The sequence below is a fragment of the Ambystoma mexicanum genome, chromosome 9 (genome assembly GCF_040938575.1).
Source record: "Ambystoma mexicanum isolate Mex_15411 chromosome 9, UKY_AmexF1_1, whole genome shotgun sequence".
Classification (NCBI taxonomy): domain Eukaryota; kingdom Metazoa; phylum Chordata; class Amphibia; order Caudata; family Ambystomatidae; genus Ambystoma; species Ambystoma mexicanum.
The window spans coordinates 139,847,662-139,865,652 of NC_090931.1; the positions used below are offsets into that span (position 1 = coordinate 139,847,662).

The following is a 17,991-nucleotide window of genomic DNA, read 5'->3' on the forward strand; positions in this document are numbered from 1 at the left end:
CAGTTTCGCTGGAAACATCTTTCGAGATGAGACACCGTCGTGGGTAGATGGCGGGCAGATGTATGTTCCATCGGCCCGCGTCCTGACACCCTCCCCCCAATAAACTGCGTTACTGGATAATAAGTCACGTGTTGCTCATCAAGCAGGGAGCAGTTATGAGCTGGAGCCAGGCTTAAGAATAACCGAAGGGCGAGAAAAGGCCGAGGCGCGTCAGTGGCGCGTGAAGACTCTGCTACAGGTGTTTCCTGCAGGCACCGCATGAAGTGACCCTGGGGAATCGGGCGTCCGATAAACATATGCACAGTTCTGCATTCATTTTCAACGTTTATACACTTGTTTAAGAAAAATGCGCCTCGAAGGTGTATTTATTTATTTATTTGTTTAAATGACCATGTTAGTCATATTTTTTAAAATTTCTTAAGGAAGGTATCGAACTTCTGGCCCTTATATGAAATCCTGCACCCTGTAGTTTGAGGGTGCACAAAGCAGCAGGTGCTTTAGGAAACCTCCCAGCTTGCGCGAGGTTTCAGGATGTGATGACATCACCCTCTGCTAAGGCGACCTGGGGCTTTAAAATACGCCGAAAAGGGGATCAGGCAGCCAGTTCTTGGTGTAAGTGGAAAGAGAGCGGTGCAGTACCCCCCGAGCGTGAGACTGTCAAGAGCAAAACTGCCTTCCAAAAGAAAAGACTGCGGCTCGCCACAGGACATGCACTGGCAAACACGTAAGTTACATCATTTCTTCTCTGCTTTCCTTTTTTAATTTTGTGTATTAAAAAAAAAAAAAAACAAAAAAAAACATGATAAACTAAATGAAAACCACAGGCATTATGAAACTTACAACACACACGCGGATTGTAAGTCTGAGCTATCCCTTCACTGGGTTTAGGGCTCAGGTATTGCCCCATATTCACCAAAGGCATTTACTATTTTAACTCGCCTTCATTCAAGCAATATTGCAAAAGCAGTCGATGACTTGTCGGAACATATTAGAAGGAGAACGTGCATTTAGCATGTTTTACAGCCATTTCTCTCAGCATCCACACATGCATTTCCAAATCCGGCCTTCATTTGTATAGCTTTGTATTGAAGTAGTCATTTATATAGCGCCTTTCCCCATTTGTATGGTCTCAAAACGCTTTGTGATAGGAACACCCTCTGAGACCGAAGTCCAGGTATGGGAAAGTTCTCAGATGAGGCTTAAACTGTGTGTGCGCATTTGGCCAAGATTAGGATTTAGGGGGTCTGGCTAGTTTTCAGTAAGACCCAAGAGGTCAGAAACATGGGCAGGTGCTGTGGGGCGGTCGTGACAGGGCGCTAGGGCAGTAGACTCGATATGTAGCCAGCTACCCCAAATTTGTTGTACGCTGTCAATGTATTCCAATGGCAGAGGTATTGACTTTGATTAGGGTGGGCCCAAATTCAAGAAAGCACTGCATCTTCTTAGACTTCTCTGAAACTTGTTTGTCCAATATTGTGAAAGTTTTAATGCAGATTTCATGATCTTGCATACACTTTTTTTGACGAAAGTTCTTTAAAAGATGTGCTTTTAGGGAAATGAGCACCAGCCTCCAGTTTCACTGTCATCTCCTCCTCCCAGTGCACACCTGACCTGAATGTTACAAGGCAGTCAAGGGCAGTTACTCTCTAGCACTCCCAGCCAACATTTGAGGATCCACAAATTGACTATGTTTCACCACTGGTGCCTTCAAAATAAACTATAAGATTTTTTGCCCGCATAATATTACGGGAATTTAATCAATGGATAGCTAGAGCTGATTTGAATGATCCATTTCAAACTGGATTCATCCCAGGTGTTGGCACAAGTATTAACTTAATCACCTTAAATTCCATCATTTCAGATAATCGTCAAAAGAAACAACATGTTGTGGAGCTTTTCTAGATTTGAAAACAGCATTTGACTCTGTTCCAAGAGAATTATTGTTCAACAAGTTAATGAATCGAGGATGCCCATGGCATATTTTGAAGTGTTTGATGGAATTTCACACAGATACATCAATACAGATAAGATTGACTCGGGATGGCACATTGTCTCACCCTATACCCACCTTGAGAGGGAGTCATCCTTGCTTCAGCCCTCTTCAATTTTTTTTTATATGATGTGGGTGTTGGATTGGAGAACTGCATTTGTGACTCACCAAAATTGGGTAATCACACTATAAAATGGCTCCTGTATGCGGATGACCTCGATCTAATATCCAAAACTCTTGGAGGTCTACGTAATATGCTAACTGTTTGGGACAATATGCTCAAGATAACATGCTTGTGATAAATTCTAAGAAAACACAGATAATGCAATTTGGAAATGCTAAGGAACAAATAGCCAAGAACTGTTGGAAATTGGATAATACGAAACTACAGATAGTCTCACATTATGTTATTTGGGTTTGAACATAAATAATCATCATGCCAATCTACCCTATGACATGAGTTTAAAAATGAAACTTGTAACAGCTGTATCACAGGCACGCATTATTAGCAACAAATACTGTAAATTCTCAATCTCCCCGATAGTGACCTATTACAAACAGAATTTATTACCAATACTTTTATGTGGATCAGAAATCAAATGTTGGAAGACCAAGCTATATTGGGACAGGTATGAGGGCAGGTTTTGGAAAACATTACTTAACCTTCCTTTGACAGTTCCGATATCAATAATCAGATATAAATTAGGCTTGATCTCAATTAATGCGCATTATAAATGGAACATATGCTCACTATATCGGAAGTGTCTGGAAGTAAAACAATAACAATGGATTATTAAGAATCTTAGCAGACTATGTTAGATTGTCACTAAATACTTTTATTAATGCTTCGAAAGCGAAGTCCCAGAAATATTTTCACGGTGCTTACATTTCCATTGAATTACTTCTTAAGAATCCCACTAGAGCTAAAATTAAACTGTGGGAGTCAGATTGGATTGCCACCGGACACAATGTCCTTGTCATGAGTTTGTGAAAAATCCATTTGCGGTAAAATGATATGGCATTATTGCTCCATATCTAGTAAAATCTCAGAATCATTATCACTGTGGAGGGCTCCTGCGCTTTAGGCTGAATTTGTGGCGAACAAGGGAAATCTTGGCACGATGGTACCCGACTAAGAAATATATTATATCAAACTACCGAGACGCTACAACACTTGATGGTCCAATGTCCAAAATTATTAATGAGTAGAATTATGTACTTTAGAAAACATCTTGAAGGCTACAGTATTGTAGATGGACAAACATTGTGGCATTACCTCTTCTATATACAGACGAGAAGCATTGGCTATGCGATTGTGACATTTTTAGAAATGCTAGATTTGGAAACTAATAACGAGATAAATTGAGATGTGTTAAATTGACCAGCCGTAGCTGAATTGCATGTAAATCTGAATTTTAAGAATTGATTATGGTAGCCTCGGTATTTATTAATTGGTTATATTTATGCATGCAATTTTTATATGTTATTTTATATGAAGAGTCTTCAATTTCCCTTCCTCTTTTCTTTACTTTCTATATGAATAGACTCAAATTAATTTAATTGTTTTATTTTGAACTAAATTTGAATTGGAAATTGGTAAATTTTGTATTGTAATAGATGCATTTTTTAAATTGAATTTTTTCCACTGTTAAAAAGAAAATGTATATCATTTTTAAAGTTGAAAGGTTGAATTTTTCAGCCGTATCAATAATAATAATAATAATAATAATAATAATAATAATAATAATAATAATAATAATAATTTTAAAGGGATTCCATCCGGCCAGAGTCAGGAGACTGATTGGGAGGTGGGGGGTTCATTGCAGGCTCTCCTTTCGCGGCTGAAGCAGAAAATGATCATTCTAGAGAAGGGGTCCCTCTCCACTTGTACTTAAAGAATGTGGTGCTCCTGGCCTTCGGGAATTCGAAAGGATGTGCATCACTGCTCCACCTAGGGCACACAGTGTTGAACTTTCCATGTTGCTGTGAGTTGTGGGTGGTTGACAGATGCCGTGACTGAGGATTCAAAGAAGAAGGTAAGCGTAAGAAAGGGTGTTCAAAGACACAAATTGTAAATTTGATACTGAAATCTTTATGCAAGGCCAAAGGCTCATGTAGTAGGAGGTTTAGCCTATGGATTTATGGGCTTTCAGGACTAATTATTGCTTGACATTAAATAAAAGGTGTCTGAAGCAATATACAGGTTCTCTGTATTCGCTGGGGCAGAAATGCCAGTGTAAAATCATATTAAGCTCTGGTAGGCCAACTGTGGTTCACATGACAACAACAGTATTATTACTATTGTATTTTTACTATCTCTATTGTTTGCTGACCAACTTTAGAAAATGTAAAAGAAAATGTTTGCAATAAAAATTGCATTTGGTAAAGTTTTTTTGCAATGGAAAACAAATTAAATGTATTTGTCAAATAGGTAGGCCTTACGCCAGACATGTACTGGACTGCAAACATTTGATTTTTGACCTTATCGCAAATGGAACCCCTGACATCCTTTCATCACTGAAACCTGGTTCTCTGACACTTCCTCCCCACTGTACATGAGGTCATCCTAAGGCTACTTCCTTATCACACAAAACAGAGCCAGCGGAGCAGATGGTATAGCCATCCTCTGCAAAACTCCCCTCACACCCTTACAGGTCTAGAAACAACCCTGCAATGTTGACTGCAAATCCCTGCTAGTCAAATTCCAACCCTCCCCTTCGTTTTCCCTCAGCGTTCTCCTCCTTTAAAAAAACCCAGGCTATGACAGAACCTTCGCAGACTCCCCGAGTGACTCTGTCTCGGCCATACTGCTATCTCACCTGACTTTCACTGTTCTTGGGGATCTCAACATCTGGGTCGGCAAGCCCTCCAGCCCCCCGACCCACCATCTCATTGACAACATGGAAGCGCTTAATCTGACCCAACTCATATCAGGCCCCACCCACATTGCAGGTCATGGCTTCAACATAGAGTTCAGTTCATCCAACCTGATCTCCTCTGCCCTTACTTGCCCCCTCATCTGGACTGATCACTCTGCTATCTTCTTCCCAGCCCTGACCCTGTGACCCCTTTACCTCCCTGCCGCCTCACCCCTTCTGGCTCCCCAAGGATCCCGCTCTGGAACAAGGTAACAATCTGCCCTGATATTTCCTCACCCTACTCTCCTCCCTCCCCAATCTTCCCTTCCAGGGAGGAACCCCATACTTAGACATTTTCGGCCAATGGCTCTCAGATGCTCTGTCACCTTAACCTCCACAAAACCCCTACCCTCCATATGGGTCCTTCCCCCAGGTGCTTCAACCCTCACCTCAAATTCCTCAATACCCTCAACCATTGCCTGTAATGACACTGGCGGACCAACCCTTCAGCCCAAAACAAAGCCATTCTGGCTAGACAGACGAGAGCCTAGAGATTCAAAATTAGGAAAGCCAAACATGCCTCCTACAACTCCTGCATCGCCAATGCAAACAACCGAAGCATAGAGCTCACCAGGATCATCTCTGCTCTTCCTCTCCAACCATCATCTCCCAGGCACTGTGTGAACCCTCTCTGACTATTACTTCAACATAGCCATTGAGAGGAACCCCAGCATCCATGCTAAACTAGCAAACCTGCCCCCCTATGCTGACAGCCCCCCTTCTTCTGTCCCCAACTCAGACCCTCTTCAGCTCCTTCTCTGTAATCTCCCAACCTGATTTCCCAAAGCTACTCTTCAATAGCCACCCCGCAGGTTCCCCAGGAGACCGTGCCCACCGGTCCTATTCAAAACATCCCCTCATCTGCCTGTGAGGGCTCTCTCACTAGATCCACAATCAACCACTCACTAACAGCAGGTGTCTTCCCACCTGAATACAAAACCTCTCATGTCAAGCCACTTCTAAAAAAATCCTCTCTTGACCTTCTCCTCCCCCCTCCAATTACCACCCTTTCTCCAACAACTGATTCATAGCCAAATTATTAGACCGCACAGCCTACTCCCAGCTGACCCTCTTCACTGAGGCCAACAGCCTCCTTGACCCTGCCCAATCTGGCTTTAGACCCCTCCATAGAATTGAATCCTCCCTGGTCTCTAACTGGGATGACCGGAAAAGAACAGCAGACTCGGAGGGCTGCACTGCTCTCAACCTTCTTGACCTCTCAGTAGCCTTCAATATGATTAACCACTCCATCCTCACAGACTCTTTGACCTTGGCATAAAGGACTTTGCCCTCAAATGGATATCCTCTTTCCTCTCCAACTACTCCCCAATCGTCTCTCTTCATCCTTTCTCTGCTGCCCCCTCTCAGTTCCTCACAGAGTCCCCCAGGGAGCCTCCCTCTGCCCCTCCTTTTCAATCTGAACCTTTCACCCATCCCCAAGCTCATTCGTTTTCACAATCTCACCTTTTACAACTATGCTGATGACACCCAGATCATCCACAAGACTCCCGACTCCACCTCCTCATCCCACCCAGACCTTGCATCCTGCCTCTCAGGCATTGACCTGTGGATGAAAATCGTAATCTGCAGCAAAACATCTCTCCTTCCTGTATCCATGCCTTGGTCACATTCATTAGGACCCACCCCCACTGGACCTCCCTCAGTCAAAAACCTTGGTTGCACTTTTAGCTCAGAGCTGAACTTGTCCTGTCACACCAGTGCAGTCTCCAGATCATGTACCTTCCACCTCTGCATTCTCAAGTGGATCTTTCCTTATCTCTCCTACCCCAACATAGTTTCCGCAGTCATGGCCATAATCCTCTTGCGTCTAGACTACTTTACCTCTGTCTACTTAGGCATGCCTACATACCAACTGAGAAAGCGGCAACGGATTAAAAATTCTGCAGCAAGGCTCCTCCTCGAACAAACCTCCTCAAAAGCCATGTGCATTACCCACTACGCAATCCACAAGATAGGCCCAGAATTCCTCCAAAACAAGCTCACTCACTACCACCCCACCAGAATCCTCAGGTCAGGCTCCACACACCTCCTCTAGTCCCTCCTTTCAAGTTCTCCAGACTAGGAGGTGCCTGTTTCTCTGTCCTCGCACCCACATTACCCGAACCCCCTCACCCTCACACTTGCCTCTTACAGAAACACCTGGCCTTCAGGAAAGCCCTCAAAACCTGGCTATTCCCCCAACTTCATGATTCCCCCTACCTCCCTGTGCCCTCTCCCCACCTATCGCACACACCTTTCATCCAGCAGTCCCCACTGACCCCCTGCACACTCGCCCCACCTGCCACACGGAAGGACTCTCAATCTCAGATAAAAGAATGTGCAAAGGTAAGGTAAAGTCCGGAACTTCAGGGTGTGGGCACGCAGTTGAGGTGCCAACTGAAGTTAGGGATGTGGTGCGCTTATGCAGATTAGCCGGGTGCAGCCATCATTTACAGGGGTTCACACAAAGATTTACCGGGGGATGCCGACTTGAGTTACTTGACATGTAACGCATTTTATCAAGGCGCAGTTAGGAATTACGGGGGGCCGTAGTCAGTGTCACCGGGGTGCTCCGTTGATTGTGGGAGACGGCCTGCAGTATTGACTGGGTGCATGATGATAGTATATAATCTAGTAAAACTGCTAAAACATGCTTTCCTATTTCTGCAAATTTGCCATCACTTCACTGATAGCCTGGAGATGATTGTGTGTTTGCTGAAGCAATTACTTATATGCTTGGAATTTGTGGAAAAGTAAAAGAAAAACTGTTAATTCCAAATACCATCAACTGCATCAGAACAAAGGAGTGCAGTTGAACATCGCTATATAATTAAGTTAAATAATGTTGCATAAATGACTGATTCATGGTATGTGAACCAATGGGAAAGACACTTCCATCTAAACTTCACAATTGCTTAGTGCTGTTAAAACACGTTGCAAAGCAGGGACTGACATATCCAAAAAATGTTCATCTTTGCAGCTCTCAATTAACAGGGCTAACTAAGAAATTGGGATGTGTACTATGTGCCCTGATGCAAGGTGGCTTGCTGTGCATTATTGTGGTTGTAAAACTGAAGAACAAATAAATAGTAGTACAAATGCTAGGGAATTCCATGTTATGATAGTCAAGTGTGACTGCAGTAAATCTATGGAGGAATGGCACAGCAGCAAATGTTTTTATGGTGAAAGTAGGGGCAAGGGATTCTGTATTGGTGACCAGCTGTAGGTGAGAGGGCAGCAGTAGAGGTTTTTTTTCGGTTTATCCCACTTCTGTTCATAGTTTTGGACCACATGGACAATTCCCTGGCACACAGTGTTCTTTCTTAAACCGTGGGTGGCAATATGCTATCATTCGTTGTCCTGTATGAATAACTATCACTTTCTGGATTTTCTTGTTGGGCCAAGAACACATTGGGCCTCATTATGAGGTCGGCAGTATAGTGCTGGTGCTACTAGCAGTTTGCCGCCAACCTTGTAACACCGTTTCTGCCGCCTGATACCCCAGTGCCACTGGGATATTACAAGTCCTGGCGGCCTGGATGTCAGGCGTAGGGAACTGTAAGTCCCCATTCCTGTGGAGTCCCATAGGAATCGCACCATTGAAAATGGTGCCGGTGCTTTTCTGAAAATCATGCCTGCAGGGGCCGGTGCTCCCGGCTGGTCAGACCTGCCAGGCGAACTGGACCCTGCAGCAATTTTCATAGTCTGGTGGTCTGGAAATGGTGCCGGTACGTTGCTACCGGCACTCTTATTTCCAGACCGCCAGACTTTTTATGAGGCCCATGGTCTCCCACTCTGATCTGACCACAAAGGGGGTGCTGCAGTTGGTGGTACGGTTGCCAAACACTGACCTTTGCACAAAAGGACCTGCCATGCTGCCTTTCATAGACATAGAAAAAGGTAAAATTGTACCTTTGTCTCGTTAACTGTGGATTTCTCCTCCTCCTTTTTCTCCTCCATCACACTAGTTTTCCAAAAATCACGTGTAGCTTCATAGACGTGGATGATGTCAACTCTACCTTGCTTGTTATCTGTCACGACTCGCTCCCTTCGCTCCCGTTCCCGCCACTTGGGGGCATGTTTTGGGGTTTATTCCCTACTGGACATTTCCTCCGAACCTAATCCTACGGTGCTGTGATGAATTGGGAGCGCTAAAACCTTATTTTCCAAGTTACTTCCCTTCCGGATCCATTCCAGGTTTTTGGCAGCCAGCATGCTACTTTAATCAAATGACTATGCTTCCCAGAATGCCTGGCTCACTGCTTCACCTCCTCCCTTGCAGGACAAGGTTGGGTGGAGGATAGGCAACACCTGTGGCTGCAGGTGCAGCAGGCGGCACACCTGATGGGTGTGCTCGTTAAGCAGCTTTAAAAACCTCAGTTTGCTTCAGTCCAGCGCTGGTCATTGTTGCAGTGTTCCTGTTGTGACTAGTCCCTTGTTCCTTGTTCCTAGCTTTTGTGCCTAGTTCCTAGTTCCTGTTTCTTGTTCCTCCACCCTGGATTTCAGATTCATGTGCTTAATTGATTTCTGCTTTCTGGATTTCCCTTTCTGTCTTCCTCTGTCTGCAGGCAGCCTTTCTCTGTGCTTTACCCTTTGATGCAGCCCAATTTGCCTGTGTTTTCTGTTTCTTTGATACTGTCCTTTGCTACTGAAAAACTTGATGCATTAGTCTTTCCTTTTTTAGATTTAGTTTCCTGCCCTTTCTCCTTGGATGGGTGGGTAAGGTTTCCTTTTGTGATATCATTTTCCCTGCTCCTGATCCTTACTTCCTACTGGGATCCATCCCATGTTTTCCATTTCACTTCTGCATTTATTTCCCATTTGATTATTTAGGTGTGGGGTGCTGTTGTAACTAGTCCCTTTGTGAATGCCTTTTGTTTTCCTCACTATTTCTTTAATCACAATTCCTACTTGCTCCTTCACTTAGGTCTTAGGTATTTAGTTATCCTCCACCCATTACTGTTATAGCCTTCTGGGTCCCTGTTTGATCAACTGGGTTTGTGGGTTTACTGACATTCAAGTGGTCTTTCCGGTTCTCGTGAGTACTGTTTCTAAGTTCCTTATTCAGTATCATCCAGAGTGTCAGCACACAGATCCTGTCCTTGCTTGCCCTCTACGTGGGCTTAGCGCTGTCAGTATCTGTAATAGCATAGTGGGTAAGGAGTTCGCCGACTTTCCTTTCAGTCATAAGGAGGTTCTAAGTGCTTACCCCACATCCCTTTTCATATACAGGTATTTTTGTTTCACTCTATCTGCACTCCTGGGTTTTAGTATATATGAGTCGTGGTTCTTGTGTGCACGTTGTTTGATTCAAGGTTATTCACTGTGCGATTTTGTGCACATTTCCCTTGCCATATTCGCTGCCTTTGTCCTCACCTGATTAATCCTGACATTATCATTATTATTTTCACAATCAGAAGTGGATGTTTGTTGATTGAGCGGGAGAAAAGGAAACTTCCATACTCCGCACCTCTGAATTCTGTGTTGCATCTCCTGGCTCATAAGAAGTTACAATCTGTAATCCTGTCTCCCTTCTGCCTCAGAGACAGTGAGCCTCACCTACTCTTCCTTGGACTGCCATACCTGAGCATCTGGAACAGCTTATTCCACCCCAGAGGGATGTGTGCCACATGTGCTGCTCATCAATGCAAAACTGATGACTACAATTTAGCACGCACACTTCTGAAAACCCTGATACACACAGCAACTGCTGTGCCAGATGTACAATTCCCTTTAGCCACACCAGTCAAAGTGCTCAGGATGTGTTGGCACTTCACTGTAGCCACAGGAAAATGCCATCTGAGTTAAAGCCACCAAATATAGACACCCTGCCTCCAAAGAATTCAGTAACTCATTCTCTGCATCTAGTATTTTCCCTCATACCTCACAAAAACAGAGCATATTGGATTACAGCCACTGACTATGCTCTCCTCCAGACTCCAAATAAATATAAGTCTTGAGCTCTTCAACTAGTGTTGTCTCATGTTCATCACAAAAAATAAATGGTGTACTGAGTAACAGCGACTGAATAACATCTCCTCCTGCTCCTGAATAATTCTATAACTTATTCTCTGAAACTAGCATTTTGTCTCGTATGCCACAAAAACATGGCAAGCTGGGATACCGCCACTAAATATAATATTCTCCTTCTTCTAGAGAATTCTAGGACTTACTCTGTAGAACTAATACTACCTCTTGTTAATCACAAAGAACTCACTGATTTACAACCACTAAAACTAATATTCTGCTTGCTCCAAAGATGTTTGGCTTGGGTTCATTAGATCAAATCTATTTGCTCGAATCATATTTGTTTGAGATTCTTTTCTTCTGTAAGTCGATTTGGCCGCAGATATATGTGGGGTATACTCCTTGCAGCTCCACCTCTGCGGCAGGGGCCTCCCTCTGGAACAGCCTTCATGCCTGCCTGAAACTTGAGGAGAACCATCACCGGTTCCGGAAGCACCTCAAAACCTTCCTCTTTGCTTTTGCTTTCTCTCTCCCTCTCCCCTGCTAAATTCTACACTGAAATTGCACTGAATCTGCAACTGGGCCACTCTCACCGACCTCGGTCCTGGGCCCAGCCACTCTCCACTTGCACTGCCTCCCTGGCATCCCCTGCACTGCGGGACTGTCTCTGTATCCCTACAGCCCCCCCTTCCCAGCACTTGTCTGCACTTACCTTGCACTTGCCACCAGCTGGCCCTATTTATTTATTTATTTTTATTCTACTTACTTGTACTGCACTCCCCCCCTCCCCTTCCCCTTGCACTTTTCCCTTCCCCTCTACCCTTGCACTTGCGCGGTCTGAATGACACCTGGCCTAGTAGGATCGTTGTCTGTCTTCCCCTTGTTCCCCCCTCCCTGCCTCGTCGCGCCTTGAAACACTTGTGTATAGGCGCGTTACAAATGCCATATCATATCATATCATATCCGACCACCCACTATATTAATATTCACTATTTCCTCCCAGATACATATTTACAGTCAAATTCGATACAAAAATGCGACCAAATCGGATTCGACCAAATAGGATGCACAGTGTTCTTTCTACCAATAGCAGATGTGTTAGATTCCTCCTCTGCAGGTACTATTTCCTCTTGTTCATCGCTTAAGCGAGGGATGCTGAGTTGCAGACACAACCTCCTCCTGCCTCCATTGATTTCAGAGACTTTTTCGAGTGAGAAAGAGAGAAAGAATGAAAATGGGAATGAGAAAGGGAAGAAATTAAACAAGGGCAGAACGGGCAAAGTAAATGAGAGTGTAACAGAGCGAAATAAAGAGCATTAGGGAAATATAAATGCAAGACATCAAAGCAAAAGAATATGGAGTGGGGAAGGAAGGAAGGGGAAAGAGAGATGCGAGGCAAAAGAAACAGATTGGTACTAGAAACAGAACACAGGATTGAAGGAAGGAAATAGAGAAAAATAAAAGCAAGGAGTAAAGAAAAGAATAGCAAAGTAAGATGTGAAGTATGGAAGAGCATTGGAACAAAAGAAAATGTAATAGGAAGCAAGAAATGGGAAAACAGCATAAATTAAAGCAGATTGGAAGATAGTAAGTCATGTGTTTGGTCTGTGGTGTACTCCTCGGCCACTTCTATCTATGTGAACAGGGGGTATTAGAGCATATTTATGAATTTTGCTATGGGCTGCACAAACTATACAGTCAGCACTGAACCTTTTGACAGACCCCTGGGTTTATCTGTCCAGATTATTATCACAGGTATTTCTGTGAACATGTCATACTTTGAAACTTTGATTACAAAGGCTGCACTGGCAGCTTTAGGTGTAGGCTAAGCATGGGAGGGTCCAGCATTGCCAGTGACATCTGTTTCCATTGGTGTCAAGGATACATTTCTGGAAGAAAAACTGTATGACCATATTCAGGAAAATAACAACCCCCTACTTTCACTTCTAGAGACCAAATCTGATCCTTTTTATCGGGATCGGTTCCCATGCTTTCAGTCACCCAAAAGTAGTATGTTTATTTGCTAGATATTGGCCGCTCCTAGCTCTTTAAGAAAAGCTGTGAAGACCTCTGTCCATCAAGATGAGCTGTATATTTGGAGTATATCTATCCACCCCTCCATAAGACTATTTGCCAAATTTGCATATATTCACCATAAAGTAAAAAAGGCTTAAACGATTAAGGTCAAACCATTCTTATCGTAATGGTTCAAACCAGTCTGAGCCAGTAAACCCCCCACAGAGTTTACTTAGTAGGGGAACAAAGCAAGTTTAAAAATGCATGATTTGCCCTGCTTGTGCTTTCAATCAGCTGAAGCTAGTTCGAACCATAAGGCTGATTTGAATGGGTTCAAAATCAACAAATGTCTAATATCTTAATTAATTCAGATATGACCAAATTAGAGTTAAAATGAAATAAAGTATCAAGTGAAAAACAGAACATTGCTAACAGCTTAACACAAGTTCGGCCATGATTAAAAGACATTGGGAATGTAATCTAGAGAAAAACGCTAGACCATTTGGCTCTCCAGAACCTTTGGACTACACCTCCCAACAGCTCTATTCAGACTAGACAACGGTGGGGAATCGTGGCATGTTGAGAGCCACAGGTTGCAGACCTCTGATCGAGAGAGTGCCTTTCTCACCCTGAAGCGCCCCATAGTCAAAGGTGAGGAATCGTGGCATGTTGAGAGCCACAGGTTGCAGACCTCTGATCAAGAGAGTGCCTTTCTCACCCTGAAGCGCCCCATAGTCAAAGGTGAAGAATCGTGGCTTGTTGAGAGCCACAGGTTGCAGACCTCTGATCAAGAGAGTGCCTTTCTCACCCTGAAGCGCCCCATAGTCAAAGGTGAAGAATCGTGGCTTGTTGAGAGCCACAGGTTGCAGACCTCTGATCAAGAGAGTGCCTTTCTGATCCTGAAGCGCCCCATAGTCAAAGGTGAGGAATCGTGGCATGTTGAGAGCCACAGGTTGCAGACCTCTGATCAAGAGAGTGCCTTTCTCACCCTGAAGCGCCCCATCGTCAAAGGTGAGGAATCGTGGCATGTTGAGAGCCACAGGTTGCAGACCTCTGATCAAAAGAGTGCCTTTCTCACCCTGAAGCGCCCCATCGTCAAAGGTGAGGAATCGCGGCATGTTGAGAGCCACAGGTTGCAGACCTCTGATCAAGAGAGTGCCTTTCTGATCCTGAAGCGCCCCATAGTCAAAGGTGAGGAATCGTGGCATGTTGAGAGCCACAGGTTGCAGACCTCTGATCAAGAGAGTGCCTTTCTCACCCTGAAGCGCCCCATCGTCAAAGGTGAGGAATCGCGGCATGTTGAGAGCCACAGGTTGCAGACCTCTGATCAAGAGAGTGCCTTTCTGATCCTGAAGCGCCCCATAGTCAAAGGTGAGGAATCGCGGCATCTTGAGAGCCACAGGTTGCAGACCTCTGATCAAGAGAGTGCCTTTCTGATCCTGAAGCGCCCCATAGTCAAAGGTGAGGAATCGTGGCTTGTTGAGAGCCACAGGTTGCAGACCTCTGATCAAGAGAGTGCCTTTCTCACCCTGAAGCGCTCCATAGTCAAAGGTGAGGAATCGTGGCTTGTTGAGAGCCACAGGTTGCAGACCTCTGATCAAGAGAGTGCCTTTCTGATCCTGAAGCGCCCCATAGTCAAAGGTGAGGAATCGTGGCTTGTTGAGAGCCACAGGTTGCAGACCTCTGATCGAGAGAATGCCTTTCCCATCCAGAAAATGCATTCCCCATCCAAACTGCCCCCGGAAATGTTTCTGGTACAAATACGTATGGTTGAGCAATTTGTTTGTGAGTTGTGTATCAATGATTGCCTTCCATTGCTGAAAGCTCTCCTCCAGATGGCCTTTTTTGTGTTGTATTAGTCATTTCTGCTTATGCTGCTTTTATATTTCTGTGGCTTTTTTTTTTATAGATGAACTATTTGTATTTTGTGCGGCTAACGCATTTTGTTCACCCTGAACTGATTTTCAGGAACGTATCAACATACAGAATACAAAAATATATCCATGAAAATATCTCTAAGGATAGGGAAGAGATGAGAGTAACTGAAAGAATAGAATGACTACCTTAAATGTGATGGGCCCCCAACTCATGCTTACATACATGAACTGTTGCACTGATGACAAACTCGGGCCATAAGTGAGGATATGAGCAAAGAACAGACAAAGAGTCTGTCTTTAAAAACCCTGTAAGGTTGACAATCATAAGGATTATTTTTAGAAGACAATTGGTTCCTATTAATACTCAGTTGGTAGTCCAGAACGACCAAAGCAGTGCAAATCTCTATACAAAAACTCCACAAAGGCTGCTACAGATGATAGAACATGAAATCCACAGGTAATTTGCACAACTACGAAACATATCACACATTCAATTACCAGGATCAGCAGTTGATCACATGAATATTTGGTCTTCGCCTTTGGTCGTACAAAACTCCTCCTCTAGTGGAAAAAACTTTTGCTCAACATGTGTTGGCTCAGTAATAACAAAAAAATAGGCAGAGTACAGGGGCCTGGGGGGGAACACCCAAAAATAATGTAAAAAATTGTCAATGAGAGTTTTTGGCAAAAACTCATAAAAACACCCGTCGCCAAAACGGGTGTTGATGAAATGACATAGAATTGAGTCCTCTTGGTACATGTGAACTTTAAGATGTCTGATGGGAACGGGGAAGACGCTGAACAGGAACTATGTTAGGGGAGACCTCCACCAAGAATTCAATGATATCTGGGCACTCAAATATCCTGTGACTCAGAGTGCTCCTTCTTTAAATTTAACTGTGGAAGTGTGCAGTGCCTGCAATGATTTTTGCCTGGGAATTCAGGACCAACATAGACGCCCATAGCACTTAAGCTGAACACAGTGTCATCAACTAGGGGAACTGCACATTTTGGCAATGTAAAGCCTACTAGTGTCCACAAATCTCAACGTAACACAAAGTGGTTAATCACATCCCCTTTGAAAGGGACAAGACCAGCATAGCACCATACTTTGCCATATCCTCCAGGAAGAATTTCATTGTTCACTGTGGTGTCTGGACTAATGTGGGAATAGTTGCCTTCAAATTCCATGTGCAGAGCAAAGAAATGCATAAGCGGAATTGCTACCCGCATCCCGCTACATGTAGGGAATACAAATAAAAATATCACAGAGGTGATAAAACAGACATAGAATTTGTCTCTTCATGTTTTTGTACTTCCTTCACATTTTGTGGTCTCATCAACGTGTCAATTGTTCAACTTCTATTTTCTCTCATCTCGGTTTGTACGACATTCCTCTAATGGCTGTCTGACATCTGTACTCAAAATCCAAGTTCCATATATCAAAATCATCATCATGTCATTTATTTTGGTAAAGTACCACAAAACGAAACACAAAACTAATACCACATAGACATACCAAATAAGAACATAAAAAAGTAGAACTTGGCTCTAAAATGAACTGCAATTGCTAAAAGAACACACAGCTTGATTTTATAAATATATATATATATATATATATATATATATATACACACACACACATACACACGCACACACACACACCCCCACACACACACACAGTATGCCTGTGTCAGAAATCATGAAAACAAAAATCATAATGCCCGATACAATGGACACAATAACATAACATGAATTTCATTGTCCTGCTGATCTTGGCATTTGTATCATTTCTCTGAATTTGTACCATTCCAGGTTTTGGTATATGCCTCTAGAGGTAAAATAACCAAGCTTAATTTCAAATACAAATGTTGATAATACCAGGGTCCAATCTGGTCAAGACAAAATTCAGGGCCAATGGAAGACATTCTTTTGACCTAGTCTCTTGAATGGCAACCAAGCCATCCCTTAAGGTGTGTTGGATTTATTTTAGGGTTATACCTTTTGCTTCATGGGGCCTCATTACGACCCTGGCGGAAGACCATGGTGCTATTAGCGAATACCAGTGATTTGGCCGAAGCCAAAATTATCGCGGCTGAAATGACCGAAACCAAGGTGTTCGAATAACCAAAAGTTCGAACACTATGTTTTCGGACATTACAGCCGCGATAATTTGCAAAAACACACACACACACACACACACACAACACCCCCCCACCCACACCCCCAGCACACCCCCACCCACACCCCCAACATACACAAACCCCACTTACCTTCATCTTCACGCTGGTTCCTGCAGCGTCAGTTCCCTTTCACTTCCGTGAAAGAGAACCAGGGCTGCAGGGTCCTTTTCTTCTCTTTTTGTTTAACAGAAGGCTGCGGGGGTGTCCCGCAGCCCCCGCTCACTATACCATCAAGTATAGTGAGCGGGGCAATGCAGGGGACACCCCCGCAACCCCCGTTTGCTTTTTTTTTTTTTTTTTTTTTTTTACACGGACGGCTGCCGGGGTGTCCCGCAGCCCCCGCTCACTATACGATCAAGTATAGTGAGCAGGGCAATGCGGGGGACACCCCCGCAGCCCTCGTTTTTATTAAATGCTACTACCAAAGGATCGAACTTTTGGTGTTCGATCCTTTGGTGGTAGCATTTTTCGAACTTTTGGTCATTTCAATGGGAATGGGGAAGGCGCTAAGTACGGTGCCGCAAATTGCGGCACCGTACTTAGCACCAAGGTCCCTTTGCGGGTCCCTACTTTAACGGCTGGTAAAACCAGCCGTTAAGGTCGGGTCCCGCAAAGGGACCTTGTAATTAGGCGCTAATAGGTTAATGGCAACGCAGCCTTTTACGGTGCCGTTAACCCATTAGCGCCTGGGTCGTAATGAGGCTCATAGTATTTTTTTATTATGGGGGTATGTGTGGTAATTTGTTAGGGTGCTCTTATCGTGGTGAGAATATTTTCAAAATATTACTTAACAATTGTTTTTACCAGGGTCACTCAGCATAACAGAATTCTGGACTTGATACACTCTGGGTAGATATTTTATACCCTCTTCTCGCAGTATTCTATGTGCAATACTGCAGTATGCCCTTGGGGCTGTATTTCAAAATACATTGATCATTCCACAACCAAATAGTTGTACTCACACACATGCCTAGCACTTCTGAAATCTCAGCTCATAAACAAAAATGAATCTTATGTTTTACCACATGTGGTAATGTGAA

The 17,991-nt window shown here is 43.9% G+C and overlaps 1 protein-coding gene across 1 annotated transcript in view; it reads left to right on the forward strand.

Annotated features, from left to right (window-relative positions):
• Positions 1 to 585: 585 nt before the first annotated feature.
• POU2AF1 (POU class 2 homeobox associating factor 1) overlaps positions 586 to 17,991 on the forward strand; it is a 258,429-nt gene continuing 241,023 nt past the window's right edge. Inside the window, exon 1 of the mRNA XM_069614313.1 lies at positions 586 to 724. Coding sequence (XP_069470414.1) covers positions 709 to 724 — 16 coding nt within the window. The 5' untranslated portion in view covers positions 586 to 708. The remainder of the gene's footprint in view (positions 725 to 17,991) is intronic.